Here is a 12,338-nt window from a genome sequence, read left to right on the forward strand (position 1 = left end):
ATTCACTGCAGTTCAGCAGGTGGACACGCCCAAAGGAGTCTGTGACACCATGGAGAGCCAACACTGGAGCAGGCTCCTGGCAGGACCTGTGACCTTTTGGAGAGAGGAACCCACGCTGGAGTAGGCTTGCTGGCAGGACTTGTGACCCTGTGGGGGACCCACGCTGGAGCAGTCTCTTCCTGAAGGACTGCACCCCACAGAAGGGACCCACGCTGGAGCAGTTCACAAAGAACTGCAGACCATGGTAAGGACTCAGGTTGGAGAAGTTTGTGGAGGACTGTCTCCTGTGAGTGGGACCCCATGCTGGAGGAAGAGCATGAGGAAGAAGGAGCATCAGACACAACATCTAATGAACTGACCACAATCTTCATTCCCCATTCCCCTGTGCTGCTCAGTGGTGAGGAGGCAGAAAAAATCAGGAGTACAGTTGAGCTCGGGAAGAAGGGAGGGGTGGGGAGAAGGTGTTTTAAGATTAATTTTTACTTCTCATTGTCCTACTCTGACTTTTGATTGGCAATAAATTAATTTCCATGAGACAAGTCTGGTTTGTCCATGATGGTAATAGGTGACGATCTCCATGTCCTTATCTCTACCCATGAGTCCTTCATAGTATTTTTCTCCTCTGTCCAACTGAGGAGAGGAAGTGATAGAGCAGTTTGGTGGGCACCTGGCAGCCAGCCAAGGTCAACCCACCACACAGGAGCCACTCCTAATAGAAGTCACAGGGTTAATCACTGTTAGATACATGTAGTACAAAGTCTTAGGAATACACAGTGCAAGTTGTATAAATCACTAACTAAACAGGTCTGTATCACAACCTAGATATAATAGTCTCAAACTCCAAAAACCCCTACAAATTTTAACTCAAAATTTTCAATATAATCAGTGAAAACCCCACCCATTTCACCCTCCCAAACAGACAAAAGCTTTCTTTATGCTAAATAAGCAGTTTTGCTTTGTAGTTCACCTTTAGCATTTCAAAACACGCTGCACTTCAGACTTACTTGGTCTCATAACCCTCTCCAAATACTGAATAGCCCAGTTGTGTTTCCCACTCAAGGGGCTCTCTGAAGACAAACGCTGCTTCCTGAGGATGCGTAGTGCTGAAGTCCTCTGCAAACTTAATAATATGATTTAAAAGAGCTTCGTTCAAAGGTGTGATTTCAAGTGTGCCAGTTCCAGAACCAGCAGCAGTCCACTGAGCTGCTCTTGCCAATGCCGTTCCCATGGTCTCAATCAGAATCAAAGGCGTACACCTTAGTAAAGAAAGTCAGAGAATGACCAAACTGAGCTCTCAAATGATAAATGCAATACACTGTGGCAGCTCTAATTTGAAATAAACATACCTAGGAATTATTAGATTCTTGTAACTCATTTAAATCCCCAAAATGGGAAGGGGGGAATTGAAGAAGACAAGTGGCAAATTTTAACAAAATAGGGAAATCAGGTGAAAGCAGAGTTTTTTTCATCACACTTCCTGGCACTATTAGAAACTTGGGAAACTCAGACAGCCGAAGGCCTTTGTTGTGGCTCTAACAAAAGTCTATCAGGTTCTCCTTGTGAAGCTGATCCCAGTGTTACCGTAAACGCAGGCGGATGGACACATACAACTCCAAGCAATGACCGAACGACCACCTCAGACACCTTCTTCAAATGGAGGCAAAAGAGGGGGGTCAGACCCGCCTATCGAGCCAGGAAAGGTCGAGAGCCACCGAAGCGAATCGCGCACGGGGAGGCCGAGCCCGAGGAGGGCCCGGGGCGCCCGGCGTAGCGCCGGCCCACCCGCGCTGCGTGGGGCAGGGCGGGGGTCGGGGCTGCCGTAGGAGGCGGGAGGGATCGTGGAGCCCGGCGGTTTGTGGGGACCCCCCTCCCCCCCGCAAGGAGCCCGGCGGATGGACGCCCCTCACCGCTCGCTCTCATACCTTGCGCCGGGTGAGCCGCGCCGGCCCCCGCCATCGCCGCTCGGGCCGCGGCCGGGGCCGGCGGCGTTGCTATGGGGACGGGGCCCAGCGGCAGCCGTTACCGGGAGAAGCGGGTAAACACAAGGAGTCCGGCGGTGGGGAAGCGCCGCTGTCCCCGGGCGTTGGGCGTGCAGCCTGGCGCAGCGGCTGCGGGGGCCCGCCGTGGCGGTGCGCCCCAGGGGGCGATGCCCTGAGGGGACGGCCGGAGGTGTTGAACCCCGGGGAGCAGGTGGATGGGTGCGACGGGTGGCTGCTGCTGCGAGCGCTGGCCGCACTGTCCCTCAAAATCCGGTGGTGCTGAGGTAGGGGCCTCTTAATAAGGCTTGCACTGTGGAAAAAGGCACATTTCTGACTTGAGAAAGGGGGCCGGGAGTCAACAGCGGGGTCAGGCGTGTGGCGGCAGCGCTGGGCAGGGGCGTTTGTGAGCGGGGGGGTGGGGGGAGTGGAGCTGAGGCGGGAGGACGTTTCTAATTAGGAGGTAAGAGGAGCTATATTTGAAATAATAAAACAGGCTATACGTTTTTGGTTTGGAATTAAATTATGTAGTGATTAGAGTTACTTTACAGCTGAGTTTAAAGGAAGACCAGTGAAGACTTTTTAGCTTGAATTTTAGCGAGTATAACTTAAACCTTTCACTAGCTCTGAGTCATTACAAGAAAACAGCTTTAATGAATAAGGTTAACATTGACCACTTGCTGTACTCGAGGCAGTGTGACAGATTATGCTTGAAATGCTTTTTGATAAAGAAAACGTAATGTGAAATTAATGCTTCTTAAAGAAGTAATGGAAATATATATGGGCGGTGCCAATGAATAAAGTCCTTTCACATACTGAGGACAACACAACACTGTAAACATGCAAACAAAGCACCCCAAACAGAGAATGGAAATGAATACTGTTTCCCCAATATTACTGTCAATCCATAATGTGAATGAGATATCACTCTGGATAAATTTTTAAGTTACAAAGTTGCTACTGCACTCCTTCTGGCCTGTTGCATCATTTGTGTTGTTGGGCTGATAAGAGCTACATTCCCTGGCTTCCATTCCCATCTGTAAAGCCCTCCTCCAGTTCATTTACCCAGGTCCACCAAAATACCTATCAGAAGATAAGGATACCTAGGTGAAGTTAGGAAGCTATGTTCAGCTTTCCAGTATATGTGTCCTTCCAAAGGCATAGGAAAATAATCCTTTCAAGGACAGTCTAACAAGTACCCAGATGACCCAACACCATAGAGTTAACATAGCCAAGAGTTACTGTATTGAGAACTCAGCTGGGTAAGAAACCTCTAATAACGAGAAAGGTCATGGAATGTATGTGGAATGTATCTCAAAGAATAACAGTGTGGGATTAATAAATTTTTTTTTCATGGAGACGATTGTCCACATACTTTTTTACTTCCTGAAACTTTCAAGCAGTAACTACAGATAAGTACTTGCAGTCTGCACAATAATGACTTAAGAATAGCATTGGCTTTTCTTGTTTCACTGCATAACTTTGAGAAGATAGAAAATGAATCATTTGATTAGGTGAAAATGAGAGAGCATTTTTAGTAAAAAGCCTGGGTAAAGACTTAATGCAATTTCTGTTCTTTATAGAATACTATGTACAAAGGTATTTCCAGAAAGGATTAAATCTCTTCTTTTTACTGAAATAATGACTATTAAAAAGTTGAATTTCATGGGCAGAAGGTGCAAACTGCAAAATGAGAAAGGGAATAAAAGTATACCCACGAGTGGTAGGGAGTGAAGACAGTGAGTTTTCACACAGAGCTGAGTATTTTAAGCAAGAAGTCGGTGGAGTAAGAAATAGAATTCCTAAATGAGATCACTCTGTTCCACTGAACAGCGAGAAGGAAAGATATTTCAGTGGTGAAGATAAATGGGATGATTTGCCCTCAAAAAGTATGCATCTCCACTTGCCATAAAAGGAGTTTTGCTAACTAGCTTAGGCTTAGTTACCAGTGGAACTTCCTCTGGGGACAGATAAGTCAAAAAACGAAAAAGCAGAACATGTCCTGCATGTCACTAGTGGGGAATGCTGCTGGGGTCTGCTATTAGAAGGTGAAAGCCTGTGGATGGTCTAGAGGTTGGAGGTGCTTTTCCCCATTCTTTGTGGCAGGTATATACTGAGTTTGTAGCTCAGCTGTACTCATAGGAATACTGCTCCAACCCTTCTAAAGACAATAAACCATCTGATTGAATTTATGACTTTAATCTGACTAGTTTGTGTCTATTTGTTCTTGCACCAACATTGGTCCTTTACCTTATTTTCAAGGGCTACTTTTCCTCCTTCGATTTTACACTCAGTTTCTGAGTTAGAGTATTTTCTCTTAGACTTCACTTTTCTAGGCTAAAAAGTTCAGTTCCTCTAGTCTCAGCCTGCAAGTTCTTAATTTCTCTTACCATCTTAGTATCGTTTATTTGCCTCTGTTCCAGTCTGAGCTTGTTTTTCTTAAATAAATTCGATGCTATATCTAAGGTTATTTTACCAGGACCCATTACAATGGCATTGACAGTCTTCATCTCATTTGGAAGTTTTCCTCAGCTGCTACATTCTAGGATTGCATTTCTTTTCAGCTCATATTAGGGATTGTTGTCACCTTGCAATTGAATAATACAACCAATTATCATTTCATTACTTTTATTTTCAGCTGATGAGTTTGTAGCTTTCTGCAGGACTTAAGCATATAGTATTGCAGTTTTCTCTTATAAAAGCAAATTCCACTTCTAAAGAAAAAAAATACAGAATGCAGTGTCTATCATTTGGTCCCTATCCTCTTCCTCCTTCTAAAGTAATTTTTGAACCCAGAAGCAAATTTGAACCATATTTCACAGAGGGTTGTGGTCTTGGAAACAATTAAGCTCCTATAAGTTTTGTAAAACCTGAGGTGGTTGAATTAAGGGGAAAGCAAAATTAATGCCCTTGCTGAGGTAGAGGCAGGCATGTGAACTGCCTATCATTCTGTAGCAACCAGCCAGCGAAGTGTTTTGTTCATACCATGCTGGCTAATAAGAACATGAGTAACCTCAGCCTTGCCCAGTGGTTGTTTCATGGAGAAGGTAGACAGCAGATTATTAAAGGACAAAGCGCATCACTCTGTCAGAAATCAGATCTTACTACTTTTACAGCTCATGAACTGTTTCCCTGACCTTCAAGCCAGATGAGAAAGTTAGGGAGCCTAGGCCAGAATTTGTGGGTGCAGGGACTTCCAGCTGGTGCCTGTTCACATGTAAGTACTCTGCCATGCATGCCCTACACCTTGCTGGGTTCTGTGAACTGCATTCTTCAGTGCCAAAACTCTTCCCCCATTCCCTTACGCGATACGAACAATTTCTGTTCCTGCTGTCTGCTTACAGTATCTGTGCTCTATAGTCTTTTGCACGTTTTCAGACAAGTATTGACTGTAGCAAGTCATTACTGTGGTTATTGCATTATATAGTTTAGCTCTGGGCGATTCCCTTGGTCGTGTTCAGGCTTATCTTGCTGGATGACAAGAAGTCATACCTTCTTATATCAGATATCACTAAAAAATAAGCATTTAGGAACTCCCTCGCTTAATCAGACTGAAGGTTACTTAATACCACCTTTTGCTTTTACCAGTTTGATTGATCAATGCTATTGATGCCTCCTAGAACAAGAGTATAAGTGGATATCTTAGAAAATTTTGTCTGAAAGATAAAGTGTTAAGTGAAGTAATCACTTAAAGAATTAGGAAAGTATTCTCTTGGTGACTCAAAATCAGCGTGAAAAAACTTCCAGGCACTAAAGTCATAATGTATTTTCACAAGGAGCTTACTCAGGAACTAGGTCCACCCAGAGATGCCATTTGCGCCTTGTTTGGCTAATTTTATAAATTATTAGTAATACATTTATGTATTAGTGACTTTTTACTGTAAGTTTTTTTTACATTTTTAACATAAAAGACATTTTATAAAACAGTAGGTGAAATGTTTGCTTGAGCATAGTCAAAGATGAGATCATTTGCTACTGGCACAAAGAAATGGGGAATATGAAGAATTTGTTAACATGGAGAGAAAGGCAATTGGAAATTTTTTTTACAATCTCAAAATTGCAGCCAGAATGTGTAAGCAACTTTTCTTGTATATTTTTCCTCACATTATTGCAGAATATTAGAGTGTAGATTATTACCGTTAAAGTACAACAGTAATACAAGTTGTAAAAAACAGTTGTAGAGGCTTACATAAAAAAGTCATTCAAGGTAAATAATTCCAGATATTCCTTCTGTTAAATAGCAGTTTAGCTGATCAGCTTCATGACACTGTCACACAAGCTGAAAATCCTGAGAAAACAAGATAATAGTTGTCGATTTCCTTTTACTGTTCGTTAGCTTGCTTTTGCTGCAAAATTTATGTATTTTTGGCATTCACAAAACAAACAAAAGTCCTACTGTTTTGGTGAAAATGGCTTGGCTAGAGAAATAAAAAATCCAGTTGTGCTGCATTTATTTCATTTTGAATCAATGTAAATGCACTATTCTGGTTCTTATCAAACATTTTTATGCATCTTAATTTCTTGTAATCCTTTTTTGGTTTGTTGCTTGTTTTTTTTTAATTAGGGAGTAGTGTTGTGTGGAAAGGCAGGGTTTCACCTTAAGAAGCGACCTGTATAAGAATGTAAAAAGAGGGAGTGGACATGATGAATCTGTTGATGTCTTTTCTTTAAGCATGATTTTATGAAAACAGTGTTCAAAACCTAATCCTCAGAAATCAAATGAGTATTCATTTTTCACCGAGTCTCTAATTTCTCTGTTGTGATCACGTACTTACCTTGTTTTCTGAGTAGACATGTGCTTAAAAAAATGCCAAATGATCTGAAGTGAAGATTTTAAAAGATTTGACGTTATACAATATACTGTCTTGGCCCTAGAAATTAAAAAATAGAAAAGACCATTTTTCAAATGGGATTAATGCAAGGGACAAAGAGGTATTTGGTGTTGTGCATGGGTGTCTGGTAAAGAGACAGTTACTTCAAAAATCTTAAAGGAAAATAAAGCAGAACAATATTATGGTTAATAAGTTATAGATAACAATATCTGAATAGTTATTTTTCCGAACAAAGACAATAACAGAGATTCTGCTGTTCTTTTTTAGAAATGGCTTCCAGATGGGAATCGTAGTTTACAGTCCAAGATTGAATGTGATTTAGTAAGTTTTTATCAGTAAAGAATACAGCATTTCAGAATATGACTTGTGTTACTAGACTATACTTCCCTCTATTGTAGATTGTTGTTTATTCCCTTCTGTTCATTTCTGTTTACTATTGTCCAGGTCTTTTGAATATTTCTGAGTATAATTTGGAAGAAATAATCAGTGTGGTGTAATAACCAGATGACTGTGACTATGTCATAATAATGCTTGGAGTACCAGATTAGAAGACTGTAATTTTGAAAGACATAGTAAATTAATTCACATATTTTCTTTGTAGCATTGGAACAAGATACAGGTCAGGTTATCAGAGGCCTTAACATGGTGGGATATCTTTTCAGTAAAACTTAGGCTGTTTTTCCTGGGTTTGTAATACTTCAGTGGAGGGTAATTACATTCATGCATTTTTCTTTTCAATTCTTACATTATCTTTCTGCACCTTCAACCCCAATTCCCACATCATGTAATACTCTTGTGAAATTTCTGCTGTTAAAATATGTGTACATAATAACACTGAAACAGAGAGCTTCAGAGAAGATATTCTGGAGTAGAGGTATTTAAGTACATGAATAAAGTTTGAATTGTTTAAAATGCTGACTTTTACAGGAAGAGTTACCAAAGTATTGACTCCATTAACCAGCTTAATTTGTTCATGTACTGGTACAACCCCTTACACACAGAAAGAATTAACGGCTAGTTCTCTTTATTTTTCTGATTTATTCTTCCCTGCATAAAAAAATCATATTTTGCTTGTATTTTTTTCCAGGGAGAAAGAATATCTATGCATTTTGATGTTTATATAAAATGCTTTTTCTAGAACTAGGTAAATATTCTGACCTCAATAGTATAGCAATTCAGTATTTATAGAAGCTACATAATGTCTTTTAAGTCTTTCTCATTGGTTAGTTGAATTAGTTTTATGAGTGGATTATAACTACAAAGTTAATACAGTTCCTGTACAGCCATCAGAAATATACAGAAGCCTTTTAAGACTTCAGTGTAAATCAGGCATTCTAATTTATATTATAAAAATTAACTGAACTTCAACAGTGATACTTTCTCCAAAGTAGTAGAGTTTCAATTAAAACAAAACCAAACCAACAGAACATTATCCAAAATTGTGCCAAGTAGAATGGACAAAGTGGTAACCCTGCAAGTTAAAGCACCTTACTCTTGAGTCAGGGGTACCCAGAACCACTTTTCACCTTTGCAGTTTAGAAAAGGTTTTGACTTTCTGTCTAGTAAAACAAAAAATGAAGAATTATTTTTAAATGTAGGAAGAAAAAATGCCAGCTACACTTACTAGTTGTATGTTTAGCCTGTGGTGCTAGACATTTGAAATAACTTGATATTAAAAGTAATACTGCAGACTGTGTCTTGTACTGTGATTGAAGACAGTGTTTTTAACTTTCAAACATAAACCCCTTGCAAGTGAATGCTACTGACATGCCCAAATGCCTTTTGCTTTCTTAGTGGTTTCTAAAAATTGCCTCCTTTTTCAAGGGGAAGAAGGGAGAAAGAATTGAGCTGTTTGTTTTGGGGTGGGAGTGTGAAAGGGAGATTGTTTTAAAATTAGAAATAGACTGTCATAAGTAGTCTCCATTTATGGATTTCTTTTCCTAGAGGAAAAATGAGAGGTATTGGTGGAAAGTATTTTGGACTGTAATGGGGTAATATTAATCAGGAAAGAGAGTTTGGCTGTTTCATGAAGGCCGGATTCTCACACTAGGTGCTAATACAAACATGCAAAAGACACTAGATAGTTAAAGAGAATTTAAAATCCTTTTCAGGTATTCAGTTTCCAGTTATTACTGTGCTAGCCCCATTTCACTACTTAGGCAATCACCAAGAGTAATTCTGGGTAATTCCCTGCATAGTTTTTATGAAAAGTAACATAAAAATAATAAAAAAGTCCAAATCATTTTTCCCCCATTATATAACCAGAAAGAAAGCCAAGACTGACATCAGGGCGTTTTCTCTTCTTTGTAGGTCATTTTAAGGCAGAAATTCAAGCACCTTGGAGCAATCGCTGGTTTTGAAGAGACTGCTTCTATCATTTATGGTGGTACGGTAATATTATATGGGAAAATGTGAAATTGTGAGAGGAGTGGAGATCAGAATAAAGCCAGAACACTACAGGGTTTGAGCAGCAACTGGCTGTAAAATTAATATGGATCAACAGTTGGATGTTGCAAGGTTGAGTATTAATCCAGTGCCTGGTAGAAAAGTAATTTATTTATCTCAATTTCTGTTTCATAGTGATTGTACTGTGTGAGCTATTAAACTAAACAAAATTAAAAAGCAACTCTCCTTCAAATCCACAGGATATATTTAATGATACTGGCCTCTTCACTCAACTTGGATGAAAAATAAGTCCTGCGTGGATGAGAATAGGCATTATAGCTCCATTCCAAATCCTTTTACAGTAGAACCTCAAACTGGGGAGGAGAGTTGCCTTTTTATCAAAATTATTTTTACTGAGAGAAGCAGAAATGCGTGTTACATATACATGTCTTCTTGCATAGTGTACATTCTGATACAGTTAATTCAGCCAATTTTCTGGTATTATTCTCAAGATCTGTGCCATGGATATTAGAGTCCTCCATATGGGTACATTTTTCCTCTGATTTTTTCCATTTCTTCTTCTGGTAATAACTGTATAAAATCAAGCATTTTAGTTGAAATTTAGAGTCATTAAGGTTGTTCTAGAGGATCTGAAGCTCTCCCACATTTTGATGGTTAGTTATTTTATTATAGAAAGAATTGTATCTAGCTTTTATGTCTTCATTTATAAAACTATCTATTTAAAAAAACACTATTCTTTTTGCATGCAATTTATGCATAAATGAATATTTCAGTTTATTACAAGAGCTGTTGATTTTCAGGAAGCCTTCAACTCTGAATGTAAAATTGGGGGGATGAAGCAGGCCACTTTTTCAAAATGCATGCACATGTGTGCTGTTTAGATTTGGGAAAAATAACACTGAGTAGTTTGAATGTAATTTTTCCTGGAATATCAAGTTAGCATCTATTGTGTTAGTATTGAAAAGGTTGCTGATTATGATGCCAAAAGACTGTCTTACAGGATAGTTTGAAATAATTTCTCAGAGATGGAAGGAGATTCTGTCCCTGCTGGAAAATCATACATGGCAAGACATTCAGTATCTGCTCCCTTTGTCATCAATAGATTTCTGTCATTGATTTCATGGGAGGAAAAACTCAGTCCATTAACAATACTGTCAGACAGCAGACAGGTCAACTTAATTTTTACCAGACTCTTTCAAAAAATCTAGTACCCGTGACAGTCTAAAACATAGTTTAGTTATATTAATGAGATTTTTCTGTTGAGATTTCAGTGTAAAAGGTTTGTGATTTGTTCTGATTTTGGTAAAGCCTTTCACACTGGAAATAAGGAGAGCCTTTGTATGCCAGGGGTCAGAAGCAATTAGGCTTAAGATTCTGAAGAAATGTACAACCACTTAGCAGTTTGCTCCTGCTGTCAAGTAAATATAAGTATATTTAAGCATTGTAAGCCCCAAATTATATGCCTTAGTGATTAATTTATAATGGTATTTTATTCTTTTAATATTTTGGTTCAGTAACACCACCAAATGTGAAGCAGTGACATCCAAGAGTTAATAAAAGTTTTCTGCTATTAAAATGAGTAAGTGCTGAAAAAAATTTGAGGATCCAGATCTGCAAATTTTTATGCAAGCAGTCCTTTGCATCTCTTGCTAGATATGCTATACTGCACAATGAGTATGATAGAGAGATTGGTGCCAAAGCTGGTTCATGGATGTGAGCAGGCTAGCCGATTTGTGTAGCGCTTTGCCAAAGCTAATTTACTTTGCTAAAAACCAGGGTAAATTAGACAGTGTGCAGTATTAATCAACGTGGTTAAACTGCTTCCAGTTATCCAAGCTGGCTCCTGAGCTGCTTTGGCTATCTCTCCACAGCATTGTGTTGTGCAACGCAGACATGCCCTGACTGAAATTGATGTGTGTGAAATTTTATTCATGTAAGGAAGGACTGACGAACCATACCCATCCTTTCTTCTCCAGACATTCTGTCCTCAGACACATGCAGAATGTACAACTAAGCATGTCTTCAAAAAACTACAGTATAACTCTCGTTGCATTTGACCTCAGAAATGTGATTCTCTGAGTAAACACAGAAAATGGAGGCACTGCAACTGATTATAATTAAATATAAGTGGCTAAGCACAGATCTGTGGTATAAATAGATGTGTTACGGCTGACAGTTAAAGTTTGAGTTCATCTTACTTGTGAGCCTTTGCATTACTCATGTAAATCAATGTTCTCACTTACAAGAGAAACCTCATAATTTACCATTACCCATAAAGTATCCTCACTGTAATCAATAGTGATTCCTATATGGAATTACAGTGCAGAGCAACCTTTCTTCCATCCATATCCTCAGCATGATTGCTGTATGGTTTGGCACCACGACAGAAAAATATCCAGTGAGCTCAGTAGTTTTCTGCGTGGAAGGACTTAGCTGTCCTAATTCAGTACAAAAATTCCATTCAGTTTAAAGTAAGCAAAACTGAAATTAAATACTCCACATGGTGAAAGGATTGAATAGAATCTTTGGGGGGGGGGGGGGGGGGGGGGGAATTGTTTGCAATCTCACTGTATTGAGACTTCAAAATTAAATTCAGCTTAATTTTATTCTAAACAGAAGTAGACTACAGTAATGAAAAATACTTGGTGGTGTCTGCCATACTAATAACAGTAAAGGATGATCTAGTGATTTTTTTCATCTCCACTTTTGGTGATAATTATATATGCTGCATTTGCGACTGAGAGCAGACCATATTCAAATGAATCTCGAAAGATTTTACTGCTTTCGGATTATGTGAGCACACAGCGATGCACAGACAGACGTGCTGTGTTCAGCTCTTCAGTCTGCCAAACAGGAACGATGAGCACAGGGCTGTTTCTGAACCCCCCGGCTCCTCTCGGGAGCCTGGGGGTGCCCATGCGGGTGCAGGGCTCTGAGCACTCTCCCAGGCCGCCTCATGGAACCGCAGTCCCTGTCCGATGGGATTCACGTCTATAAAACGGGCTGCAGCTTAAAACCGCGAGGCAGCGACTCTGAAGCATGCAGGAGCCTGAGTCCTCTGTAACTCACCACTTTACCTAGTAAAGCTCCACAAGTTCATGGGCAATTGCCAAGTAGCTACGAG

At 39.8% G+C, this 12,338-nt stretch overlaps 1 protein-coding gene across 2 annotated transcripts in view; it reads right to left on the minus strand.

The window, feature by feature from the left end:
• Positions 1–2,004, minus strand: part of ODAD2 (outer dynein arm docking complex subunit 2) — an 87,356-nt gene extending 85,352 nt beyond the window's left edge. For both annotated transcript variants that reach the window (XM_042802225.1, XM_042802223.1), the window contains exons 1-2: positions 1,923–2,004; positions 1,005–1,256 (exon numbers count right to left, since the gene is read on the minus strand). In XM_042802225.1, the coding sequence (XP_042658159.1) occupies positions 1,005–1,228 (224 nt within the window). In that variant the 5' untranslated portion in view covers positions 1,229–1,256; positions 1,923–2,004. The remainder of the gene's footprint in view (positions 1–1,004; positions 1,257–1,922) is intronic.
• Positions 2,005–12,338: the final 10,334 nt, after the last annotated feature.

This window comes from Tyto alba, unplaced genomic scaffold (genome assembly GCF_018691265.1).
Source record: "Tyto alba isolate M040663 unplaced genomic scaffold, T.alba_DEE_v4.0 Super-Scaffold_38, whole genome shotgun sequence".
Classification (NCBI taxonomy): Eukaryota; Metazoa; Chordata; class Aves; order Strigiformes; family Tytonidae; genus Tyto; species Tyto alba.